This window comes from Scyliorhinus torazame, chromosome 15 (assembly GCF_047496885.1).
Source record: "Scyliorhinus torazame isolate Kashiwa2021f chromosome 15, sScyTor2.1, whole genome shotgun sequence".
Taxonomy (NCBI): Eukaryota; Metazoa; Chordata; class Chondrichthyes; order Carcharhiniformes; family Scyliorhinidae; genus Scyliorhinus; species Scyliorhinus torazame.
Window position 1 is genome coordinate 9,268,068 of NC_092721.1, and position 12,766 is coordinate 9,280,833.

At 49.8% G+C, this 12,766-nt stretch overlaps 1 protein-coding gene across 1 annotated transcript in view; it reads left to right on the forward strand.

The window, feature by feature from the left end:
• nalcn (sodium leak channel, non-selective) overlaps nucleotides 1-12,766 on the forward strand; it is a 282,172-nt gene that overhangs the window by 48,416 nt on the left and 220,990 nt on the right. The window contains exons 8-10 of the mRNA XM_072476568.1: nucleotides 1,028-1,170; nucleotides 5,670-5,774; nucleotides 10,989-11,075. Coding sequence (XP_072332669.1) covers nucleotides 1,028-1,170; nucleotides 5,670-5,774; nucleotides 10,989-11,075 — 335 coding nt within the window. The remainder of the gene's footprint in view (nucleotides 1-1,027; nucleotides 1,171-5,669; nucleotides 5,775-10,988; nucleotides 11,076-12,766) is intronic.

Sequence of the window (12,766 nt, forward strand, 5' to 3'; positions counted from 1 at the left end):
AAGAATCAGAGAATTTACAGTGCAGAAGGAGGTCAATTCGCCCATCGAGTCTGCACCGGCCCTTGCAAAGATCACCCTACTTAAGCCCACACCTTCACCCTATGCCCGTAACCCAGTAACCCCACCTGACCCTTTTGGCCACTAAGGAGCAATTTAGCGCGGCCAATCCACCTAACCCGCACATCTTTGGACTGTGGGAGGAAACCGGAGCACCCGGAGGAAACCCACGCACACACGGGGAGAATGTGCAGACTCCGCACAGACAGTGACCCAAGCCGGGAATCGAACCGGGGACCCCGGCGCTGTGAAGCAACAGTGCTAACCACTGTGCTACCGTGCTGCCCAAACGTGGTGCTGAGTGAGCTGAAGGTGCTGCCGCAAGTGGTGGGCTGAGGAAAGTTGGGGCCAAATTAGCGGGGCACAGTGATCAGCGATCTTGGAGAATCGTTGGGCTGAAAAAGGATTTTGAGCACATGCGTGTATCACCTGTGTAGAATGCTACAGAAAATGAGGTGGCCATTCTACCCCGCTCGCCTGTGCTGTCTCTTTGAAAGACTGTTCCCACTCCCCCCCCCCCCCCCCCCCCCGGCTCTTTCCCCATAGCCTTGCAAAATATTTCATTTTCAAGTATTGACCATTTTCCTTTTGAAAGGTGTTATTGAATCTGCTGCCACGACCCTCTGAGACAGCGCCTTCCAGATCACAACAACGCGCTGTGTGTTTTTTAAAATTCCACATCGCCTCTAGTTCTTCAAGGATCTGATTAACATATATTTAAATTGACAGACCTTTCTGTTTTTATTTCAAGTTCCCAATATTTTATCTTTATTTAAAATGACAGTTGGATCTTTCCCTGTAAATGTGTGTATTCATGTCAGTTGTTACCTTATTCACGCTAAATAGAAGACACTAACCACAGTGCTGTGCGTAGGCGGAAATGTTGGCACTTTTTAACCAGTGTTTTTGTTTTGTAGTCTTTGAAGTCTTTATTGTAATGTTGGATGTCCTGTCTCTCTCCTGCCATCAGGCACCAGTATCTTCACTGTCTATGAAGCTGCATCGCAGGAAGGTTGGGTGTTCTTCATGTACCGGGCAATCGACAGCTTCCCACGATGGCGTTCGTATTTCTACTTCATCACCTTGATCTTCTTCCTCGCCTGGCTTGTTAAGGTGCAGCTCGTGGTTGTAAATGCTAAACCTATTGTACAGGGGGATATTCTGCTGATGAGCTAATTTGTTCCTTTGATACGGGCAGCGAAAGCTCCTGGTGTCGTTAGGTGGGAATCTTTTCTTTTGTTCAGTGGTAAGTTATACTGTCATAGGGAAGAAGTGTTCACATTGGGCCAAATCATCTCTCTTGAAAAGAACTTGAACAGCAAGAACATAAGCTGAGAGTATTCAGTTACTGGGGAGGGCAAGGACATCCACCCCTTCAAGCATGAAGGAGCAAGTCTGTAGAATTATCCCTCGTATGTTCCTTTTGCTATTTTAAGTGATGTCTTTGTGAATAAATGGGTCGGAATTTGGGAGCAGGAGGAAGGGACTGAGTTCCAGATTTCCGGACTGCCCTTTGCGGAGGAAGTGCTTCCTGACATCAGCCCTGAGTAATTTTGAGGTTCTGTCCCATTGTTCCACAGAGGAAATAGTTCCTGTCTATCGACCCCATCAAACCCTTTAATCATCTTCAACTGCTCAGTCAGCCCACCCCTTAATCTTCTTCGACACTTGAGAGAATACAAACATTTGTCCATCCAACCCATCATCTTCGTTTAGCCTTTTTAACCCCAGATTCATTCTGGTGTAAACAGCTCTTTTTTGAAGATGAAAACACAGACCTTTTTTTCAAGGGGTGAGGACATTGTATTGCCAGCAAAGTAATATAAGAACAGAAAATGCTGGGAAGACTCCGAAGCTCAGCCTAACTCATGGAAAAGCAGAGTTCAGTTTACAAGCCAGTGATCTTAGACCAGAGCAGATGATGTGTGGACTTTGTCCTTAGCTGGGATGAGGTGAGTGTCCTATGAGAAGTGATTGAATAGGCTAGGTCTATTTTCCTCGAATTTAGAAAAATGAGAGGTAATCCCATTGCAGCATATAAAATCCTTAACAAGGTTGACGCTGAAGAATTATTTCTCCCAGCCTGGAGTATCCTGTACAGGCTTGTCCAAGGTATGGCCCATGGGCCCTCTACCAGGCACCAGAGACTATTTTAAAAATTCCTGTTAGAGTTGAGTTTCAGTGGAAGAATCTACATGGATCTCCTCCAATCACAGGACATCTCTCTCCCGCATTTGCAGCCGATAGGCAGCAAATGATGGAGAGAAACAGTCTCCGATTGGAGGAGCAGCGTTGGTGAGCGCAGAGGGAAGTGAAGGTATGGCAGGTCTGGGTCCCCAGGATGGCCAGCAATGGCGTGCATGGGGAGCGCAGAGTATTCCCAGCCCGGGGAGGGTGAGGTCACCTCAGATCCTGGGTGGGCACGCTGGGATATATGTGGGAGGGCCAGTGAGTGACTGAGCATGAGGGAGAGAGAGACTGAGTGAGTGTACGGGGATGAGAGTGAGTTGCCTTATGCCCACTCTCTGGTTTCTCACTTTCTCACTCATTCTCACAACCACATACCAAAACATACGCACACACCCACTCACATGCACACACTCACGCACCCACTCACACTCACCCGCCCATCCGTGCACACACACCCACTCACATGCACACACTCACCCACCCACTCACACTCACCCACCCACCCATACACACAAATCCACTCACACCCACTCACACTCACCCATCCACCCATACACACGCTCCCACTCACACTCCCCGCCCATCCGTGCACACACACCCACTCACATGCACACACTCACCCACCCACTCACACTTACCCATACACACGCACCCACTCACACTCACCCACCCACCCATGCACACAAATCCACTCACACCCACTCACACTCACCCACCCACCCATACACATGCTCACACTCACCCGCCCATCCGTGCACACACACCCACTCACATGCACACACTCACCCACCCACTCACACTCACCCACCCACCCATACACACGCACCCTCTCACACTCACACCCACTCACACTCACCCACCCACCCATACACACACACCCACTCACACTCACCCACCCACCCATACACACGCACCCACTCACACTCACCCACCCACCCATACACACGCACCCACTCACACTCACACGCACTCACACTCACCCACCCACCCATACACACGCATCCACTCACACTCACCCACCCACCCATACACACAAATCCACTCACACTCACCTACCCACCCATACACACAAATCCACTCACACCCACTCACACTCACCCACCCACCCATACACACGCACCCACTCACACTCACACACACTCACACTCACCCACCCATACACACGCATCCACTCACACTCACCCACCCACCCGTGCACACAAATCCACTCACACTCACCTACCCACCCATACACACGCACCCACTCACACTCACCCACCCACCCATACACACGCACCCACTCACACTCACACTAACACACAAACCCAGACACATGAACCCACTCACACCCACCCACCCACCCATACACACGCACCCACTCACACCCACTCACACTCACCCACCTACACATGCACACACCCACACTCACCCACCCACCCATACACACGCACCCACTCACGCCCACTCACACTCACCCGCCCACCCATACACACACACCCACTCACACTCACCCACCCACCCATACACACGCACCCACTCACACACACTCACACTCACCCACCCACCCATACACACGCACCCTCTCACACTCACACCCACTCACACTCACCCACCCACCCATACACATGCACCCACTCACACTCACACACACACTCACCCGCCCACCCATACACACACGCCCACTTACACTCACTCACACTCACCCGCCCACCCATACACACGCACCCACTCACACTCACACACACTCATACTCACCCACACACCCATACACACGCACCCACTCACACACACTCACACTCACCCACCCACCGATACACACACACACACACTCACACTCACCCACCCACCCATACACACGCACACACTCACACACACTCATACTCACCCACACACCCATACACACGCACCCACTCACACACACTCACACTCACCCACCCACCGATACACACACACACACACTCACACTCACCCACCCACCCATACACACACGCCCACTCACACTCACCCACCCACCCATACACACGCACCCACTCACACTCACACACACACTCACCCACCCACCCATACACACACGCCCACTCACACTCACTCACACTCACCCACCCACCCATACACACACGCCCACTCACACCTACTAACACTCACCCACCCACCCATACACATGCACCCACTCACACTCACACCCACTCACACTCACCCACCCACCCATACACACGCACCAACTCACACTCACCCACCCACCCATACACACGCACCAACTCACACTCACCCACCCACCCATACACACGCACCAACTCACACTCATCCACCCACCCATACACACGCACCCACTCACACTCACACACACTCACACTCACCTACCCTCCCAGACACATGAACCCACTCACACTCATCCACCCACCCATACACACGCATCTACTCACACTCATCCGCCCATCCGTGCGCGCACACCCACTCACACTCACCCGCCCATCCGTGCACGCACACCCACTCACACTGACCCATGCACACCCACACACACACACTCACCCACCCACAGACACTGGCCCTCTCACACACTCTGGTGAACAGCCTAGGGGCTGTTTAGCACAGGGCTGAATCGCTGGCTTTGAAAGCAGACCAAGGCAGACCAGCAGCACGGTTCAATTCCCGTACCAGCCTCCCCGAACAGGCGCCGGAATGTGGCGACTAGGGGCTTTTCACAGTAACTTCATTGAAGCCTACTTTTGACAATAAGCGATTTTCATTTCATTTCATTCATTTCATTTTTATTACTTACCCTTTTTAACTTAACAGACGATTACCATGGCAATGCTGTAATTTTGCCGGCAATTGTGTCTTTCCTTAAAATACCAAACTTCTTTTTGAAATTGACTTTATTGTTGTGCCAAACCGTAACTTTCCAACATCGCACATCGTCCCCTTGAGTGAGGAAAATATGCAAATATGCCCCCCCCGCCCCCCCCCCCCCCCCCCTGCCGGAGAATTGTTTGGACGACCCTGATCTAGAAACTGAAGGGACTTGACGGCGTGGACGATGAGGAATTGTTTCCATTGGTCGTGGAATCTAGAACACGAGGAATCTAGAACACGGGGGACTGGGGGCACCGACTCTGGATAAGGGGCCGATTATTCAGGACTGAGACGAGAAGAAATCTCTTCACTCAAAGGGTTGTGAATCTTTGGAATTCTCTATCCCGGAGGTTTGCAGATGCTCCATCATTGAATGCATATGAGGCTGGGATAGACAGATTTTTGTTCTCTCAGGAATCCAGGAACACAGGGAGAAGGCGGGAAAGTGGGGTTGAAGCTTGTGATCATATTGAATGGCGGAGTACACTCGCTGGGCCTCGTGGTCGACTCCTCCTACTTCTTGCATTCTTGTGTTTCCTGCTCTTTCATATGCTTCTAAGTTTCATGAGTTCTGTCTCTGTCCTTTTCAGAATGTATTCATTGCGGTTATCATTGAGACCTTTGCCGAAATAAGGGTTCAGTTTCAGCAGATGTGGGGTCCGAGAAGCAGCACCACCTCCACTGCCACGACACAGGTGATGTATACACCCAGAGCGCCTGTAGGCGAGGAATCGGCCATCAACAACTAACACTGAGCTCCTAAAACATCACAGCAACATGATCAAATCACATTTGACACCAAGCCACAAAGAAGTGGGCAGCGCGGTAGCACAGTGGGTAGCACTGTTGCTTCACAGCTCCAGGGTCCCGGGTTCGATTTCCCGCTGGGTCACTGTCTGTGCGGAGTCTGCACGTTCTCCCCGTGTCTGCGTGGGTTTCCTCCGGGTGCTCCGGTTTCCTCCCACAGGTCCAAAGATGTGCAGGTTAGGTGGATTGGCCATGATAAATTGCCCTTGGTGTTCAAAAAGGTTGGGTGGGGTTACGGGGAGGGTGGAGGTGTGGGCTTTGGTAGGGTGCCCTTTCCAAGGGCCATTGCAGACTCAATGGGCCAAATGGCCTCCTCCTGCACTGTAAATTCCATGTAAACTATGTAAAGTGGTCAGAGTTGGGTGGTCAAGATGGTCTTCAAGGAGGAGAGAGAGTGAGAATCCCAGTGTTTAGGTTCTGAACAGCAGACAGGGTCTCCAGTGATGGAACGATTAAAACAGGGATGCACACAAGGCCAGAATTTGAAGGAACACTGATATCCCAGAGGATTATATGGCTGGAGGAGGTTACATGGATGGTGAGGGGCAAGGGATTTGGATACGACAATGATCGTGCTGAAGTCAAGAGGTCGCCACATTGGGTGCCGATCACGTGTCAGAGAGCACGGGATTGTGGGTGAGTAGCACTTGGCATGAGTTAAGATGGGGCATCATAATGAGTTCAGGTTTACTGAGTGGGCAAGGTAGGCGAGGAGAGCACTGGAATGGTCGTGTCTGAGGCCACAGGTGTATGGCTGAGCATTTCAGCGGCAGATGTGCAGGGTCAGGTGCTTTAAAATGTTTTAAAATGATGTTCGAGGGCTTTTCCCAGATAGGTGAATGGAGAAATGGAGAAAGAACCCGAATAGGAGAAATTAGGAGAGGCGGCTGGTCAGAGAAAGGCGATTTGAAAAGAGTTTTTACAGGAGAGAGAAGTGTAGAGGCAGCGAGAGGAATGTGGGCAAGAATTCTCGAGAGAATCATAGAATTTACAGTGCAGAAGGAGGCCATTCAGCCCACCGAATCTGCACCGGAGGTTTCATAAGATATCTCTGACCAGTGGTGACCAAACATAGCCAGAGCAAAGATCATTCATGCATCTCTCTTTTGAAAGATTTGCAAAACGGTGGCTTTGTTAACACATTCGGGTTGTAAATGTGTAAGGAACGAAAGGCAAGAGATACAACTGTGTTAATCGACTGGCCTTCCCCAGTCTTGGGGAGTTGGGCCTGCAATGCTGCTGGACGTCTCACTAGACCCCCTGCCGCCTTGGAATAGAACCATCCTTACAGAGTTTTTATTCTACTAATTCAAATTTACCTGACCTAGGCACCCACGTGACTCCAGCCCCACACCAGCACAATTGACCATTAACTGGAAACCACTCGGGGGAAACCAGGGAAGGGCAATAGATACCTGTCTCTGACAGCGACACCCAAACCCCAAAAATGAGCGTTCAATGATGCAGTTTAACAATTTTCCATCGCAAATCTCACTACTGCCTATCTGGATCGCCCTTCTCCCAAAACTGGGCTTTGGCCCAATTGACATAACAGTTAATCACAGCTCATTCTAATGGCTTTTTTAAATGTTGGCAAAATTACTTTTTCAGATCTCTGTCAGGACTTTGCCTGCGATAGGTTTAGCAGCTGCTATCAGTCTCAGGGAGTTCCATTCACATGACTAACATTCACACAAACCATGGCCTTTCACACGTGGAACAACCCCGTCATTCAGCTTCTCCAATGATTGGTTGCGTTTTCATGTCGTGACTTTATGTAGAGTTTTGCTGTCTAAAATCCTGCCGCTGAGATGTCAGAAAAGGATTGATAATGAGCTGGATTTTGCATTTCTACCGCACCGCCGTGGGATATGAAGCTGGTGGTGACTCATAAAATCCACTGCCTGGTCTTTCCACCACCTACCTACCTGCCTGCCCCGACAGGGGTGGGCATTGGGCAGCCTGCCTGTGACAGCGATGGGAGGCCTCACGCCATGTGACAAGCCTGGCAGCTTTAGCTGCACAGTCTGGTGTCGGGCAAGGAGACCTCTGCAGAACGCAAGGCTAATATCCTAAATCGAACAATGAAGGCTTAGTTAAAGAGGCAGGTTTTTAGGAGACGTTAGCTTCGGGTGCGTGTCCCAGATCTTCGTGCCCAGACAGCTGAGGGCACTAAACGTGGAGTGACCAAACATGGAGGTGCTCAACAGGCCAACATTGGAGGAGCCCGTCTGCCCCCCCCCCCCCCCCCCCCCCCCCCACACCCATAACCACACCCCACCCTGCCCCATCCCCAGAAACTAAGCCATTGTGGAGCCAACATGCTCCCTGCTGGCCCGCCCTACAGCCATAAAGCACCATGGGACAGACTTGACGAATGCCAAGTGGCACAACCTCCCTTCCATTGGGCAGGAGGCCCCGCCCTCTGGAGATGCCAGCCAACCCAATTGGCTGAAAGTGCCGGGAAGGCATCAGTGGCTGCGGCCGTGTGTACAGGAGATATAGTAGTCTGGGCTCTTGGGCCGGGAGGAGATTGGTGAGTTTGAGTAAACTAGAGAGAGGGGCAGTAAGAATGAGGGGGGTAGGAGATGAGCTGATGACTTCAGAGAAGATTCCCCACCATCGGCAAGGACAGCCCCCGAAAAGTGACTCCCTTCCAGCCCAATCTTCAAGTGTTTGATTTATAAATTTGGGTCTCCGACTGCCCACTCTTTCTGTGTGTTCACAGGGTGAGTTGGTTTGATAACGAGCCTAATTGACCCTTAATTATTGATTAAAGTATGCTGGTGGGTGGGCTGCCCATTTTGGCGCATGTGTAATATCACAAAGTCTATGTTATGCCGCATAAATATAACCATTGCCAATGAATTAATCCTGTGCATCTTTATTTGGGGGGGATTTCCTGTATACGTAAGGTACAGTCTTTCAAGTGCCATTGTCTGGCAGGCAAGTCTGTCTACTGGCAAGACACATTTGTAGAAGTTCTTCACTGCTAACTCACTCAATTTCATTTTTGTCATACCAACAGGTTGTGGGGGTGGAAGAGTGGGGCGGGTAAGAATTATGAAAACTCTCAAACCTGTCCCTAAACTGCCCACTTGTGGTGTTTTCAGAAGAGTTAAGCAAGACCTTTCTGTCCCAACAGACAGTTATGGTACAGTCGATAGCCATCGTCCACCAGGGACCATAGACATTGCACTGTTAGAGAGAGCGAGGCAATAGTTTGCAGATAGTTTGGGAGGCACAATTACACAGACAAAGCCAGGAGGCTGGTCACCGTGAATGATATGGGGATTGAAACCTCACCACTGCGCACCACCTTGTAATCACCTGACCACCGGAACTAACTGGTCCCCAAATCCTAATGGGCCGTTCCCTTGTTAATGGGACTGCCCAGTGGTGAATCTGTTGAAAACATTTTGAGATGTTCCAATATTAAACAAGACAGGGCCTGCAAGAAAACCTGACTGCTTGGTCTCCCGTACAAAAGCCCGCCCACTCTGTTCACAGCATTTGAGGACACAAGGTTGATGTTAATAGTGTTGAGCTCACTGAGGGGCATCGATATTTGTTATGGGCCAGGGTTTAGAGAACCCCAAACTGTATCATGGAGGTAACCTGACCCACAACTTTTAATAGATTGTGGTGTGGGGAGCACACGGCCCACTCTACAGGTGTGGTACAGCAAAAATGGAAAAGTATTTTTTAAAGCAAAACAATGTTTATTCGATGAACTCAAGTTAACCTTTTTAAAACATACAGTGAGCATCTTAGCAACCATCAATTCAAATACAACCCCCAAAGAATACAACACTAAGTAATGCTTACGCTGTCCTTCTAACATCCATAAGACTTACAAAAGAAACACGTTTTAACAGAAGCACATCAGGTTTACATTCACTACTGAAAACATTTATAATTCTGAATTCACCAAATGATCAAGAGATAGTCTTTTCATGGCAGAGAGATCAACAGTACACCTGCTCTGTCTGGCTTCAGCTCCAACACTGAAAACTAAACTAAAACACACCTGCAGCCTGCCCAAAAACAAAAGTAAAAGGCTGACAGACTGCCCAGCTCCACCCACACTCTGACATCACTGATAAACACCCATTTCTTAAAGGTACATTTCTTAAATACCCATTTCTTAAAGGTACTCCCACATGACAATATGTGAACTGCATTAACACTCAGACAGAATAGCCACACAGGCCACTTCACCTACACCATGATATAGAATCTTACAGCATAGATGGAGGCCATTCAGCCCTTTGCCCCTGTGCTGGCCCTTTGAAAGAGCTATCCAGTAAGTCCCACTCCCTTGCTCTTTCCCCACGACCCAGGCATTTATCCAGTCCCCTTTTAAAAAATACCACTCCCTATTCAAACAGTACATTCCAGATCACACCAACTCACTGTGTCGAAACAAATACACATTCTCCTCGCCATCCCCCTCTGGGCCTCCGGTTTTGCTTAAGGATCTCCAGTTACTGAAAACCTTTCTCTTTATTTATTGTATCAAATCACTTCATAATTTTGAATCCTTCTATTAAGCAATCCCAGATTCTCCAGTCTATCCACATCGAGTGTGAAGTCCCTTATCCTAGAACCATTCTGGTAAACCTCCCCTCAACCCTTCCCTCGCCACAGGACTATTTTGGAAAGCTAATTGGATTTGTGTGCTATTTGTCGGTCGGAGTATTCAAAGCAAGTTTGGTGGTGACCGGGATTTTCAGCTTTGCTGGGCTGGACCAGCATTTGTTTCCCCATCCCTAATTGCCCTGGGACTGAGCAGCTTTCTCGGGCATTTCAGAGGGCACCCGAGAGTCTTCCGCATTGCTGTGGGTCTGGAGCCACGTGTAGGCCAGACCGGGTGAGGAAGGCAGATTTCCTTCCCTGAAGGGACATTAGCAAGTCAATTGGCCACGATTGGGGAGACTAGCTTTAGAGCCCAGATTTTTATCGACTGAGTTCAAACTCCTCCAGGTTCCATGGTGGGATTTGAACCCATGTCCCCAGAGCACGAGCCTGGGCCTCTGGATCACCAGTCCACTGACGTTGACACCACGCCACTGTCTCCTCTAATTGTCTTTTCTCTTTAGATGTTCCATGAAGATGCCGCTGGTGGATGGCAATTGGTGGCCGTGGAGATGAATAAGCCCCAGGGTCGAGCTCCCTCGTGCTTGCAGGTATGACTACGATTCCTGTTTTTTATAATATAAATTTAGATTACCCAATTCTTCTTTTTTTCCAATTAAGGGGCAATTTAGCGCGGCCAATCCACCTACCCTGCACATCTTTGGGTTGTGGGCGATAAACCCACGCAGACACGGGGAGAACGTGCAAACTCCACACGGACAGAGACCCAGAGCCGGGATCGAAACCGGGTCCCCGGCGCCGTGAGGTAGCAGTGCTAACCACTGTGCCACCGTGCCGCCCCCAACTGTGATTCCTGTTTAACACACGCGTGGTTCCTCCCAAATTAGATTTACTGCAACAATGACAACTTGTGTTTACATAGCCACTTTAACATGGCAAAATGTCCCAAGCTGCTTCGCAGGAGCCGTATCGAACAAACTTTGACAGCGAATCACACGAGATATTAGGACAGGTGACCAAAAGTTTGGTCAAAGAGCTAGGGTTCAAGGAGCATCGTAAAGGAGAGAGAGCGATAGAGAGAGAGGCAGAATTCCGCAGGGTGGGGCATACAGCCAGACTAACAAATATTGTCTAACTCCGTGATAATCTGGAAAAAGAGAGATGCATATTGATGAATGAATTGTTTAAATTCTTCTCTTGGAGGAAGTTTAGTGTGTGTTTCTCCAGGTTGGTTGTCGGTCGCCTCCATCTTCCACAGTGGGGGTCAAGTTCTTTGAAGAGTTAATCGAATTAAACCAGTTTTCTCTTTGAGTCATGGGAATCGCGTGGTATTAACTCCCCCCCCCCCACCCCACCCCACCCGCCCGCTCTTTGCTCATAGCCCTGATTTTTTTCTCCCTTGCCAAGTATTTATCTAGTTCCATTTTGAAAGTTGCTATTGCGTTCTGCCTCCCCATTCTTCACAAAGTGCAGTCCAGATTGTTACAGCCTCGAAAGGGGTAAGCGCCTCATCGGTAAATAAATAGATTCGGGTCATAAAAGAAAAATACTGCAGATGCTGGAAATCTGCGACAAAGACAGAAAATGCTGGAAAACTTCTGGCCTGGCAGCTTCTGTGGAGAGAGTATCAAGAGTTGGTGTTTCAAGTCTGCATGAATCTTCCTCAGCACTCTGAAGAGGAGTCGTACGGACTCGACGTTAACTGCAGGCTGACGCTCCGGCGACACAGGTTCAAATCCCACCCCGGCAGCTGGTGGAATTTAAATTCAATTAATAAAATCTGGAATTTATAAAACTAGTCTCCACAGTGGTGACCGTGGAACTGCCATCGGCTGCAGTAAAAACCCATCTGCTTCACTGATGTCCTTGCCAGCTCTGACCTACATTTGACTCCAGGCACACTGGATTTGCGGGTTGACTCTTGAATGGCCTCTGACGCGGGCCACCGAACCGCTGGGTTCAAAGGCAATCGGGGGTGGGAGTGAGGTGCCGGGGGGGGGGAGGTGGGGGGCACATCCCATGAAAGAGTAAAGAAAATAAACAAGCTCCACGTTCTCACCACACTCTGGGTATAAAGTTGGATTTTTTTTTTTACTGACTATCGATGGCCCCTAGTTTTGACCCCCACCCCCACCCCCCCACCCACCCCCCCACCCCCACCCACCCAGAAGCAAAATCACCTTCTGCACAGTCTCCCTCTCAAAGCCCTTTGTGTCCCCATACACGCAGCGTGGGGCAGTTTCGCAATTGAGTTGCCTCAGATTTACCAAAACGGGAACAA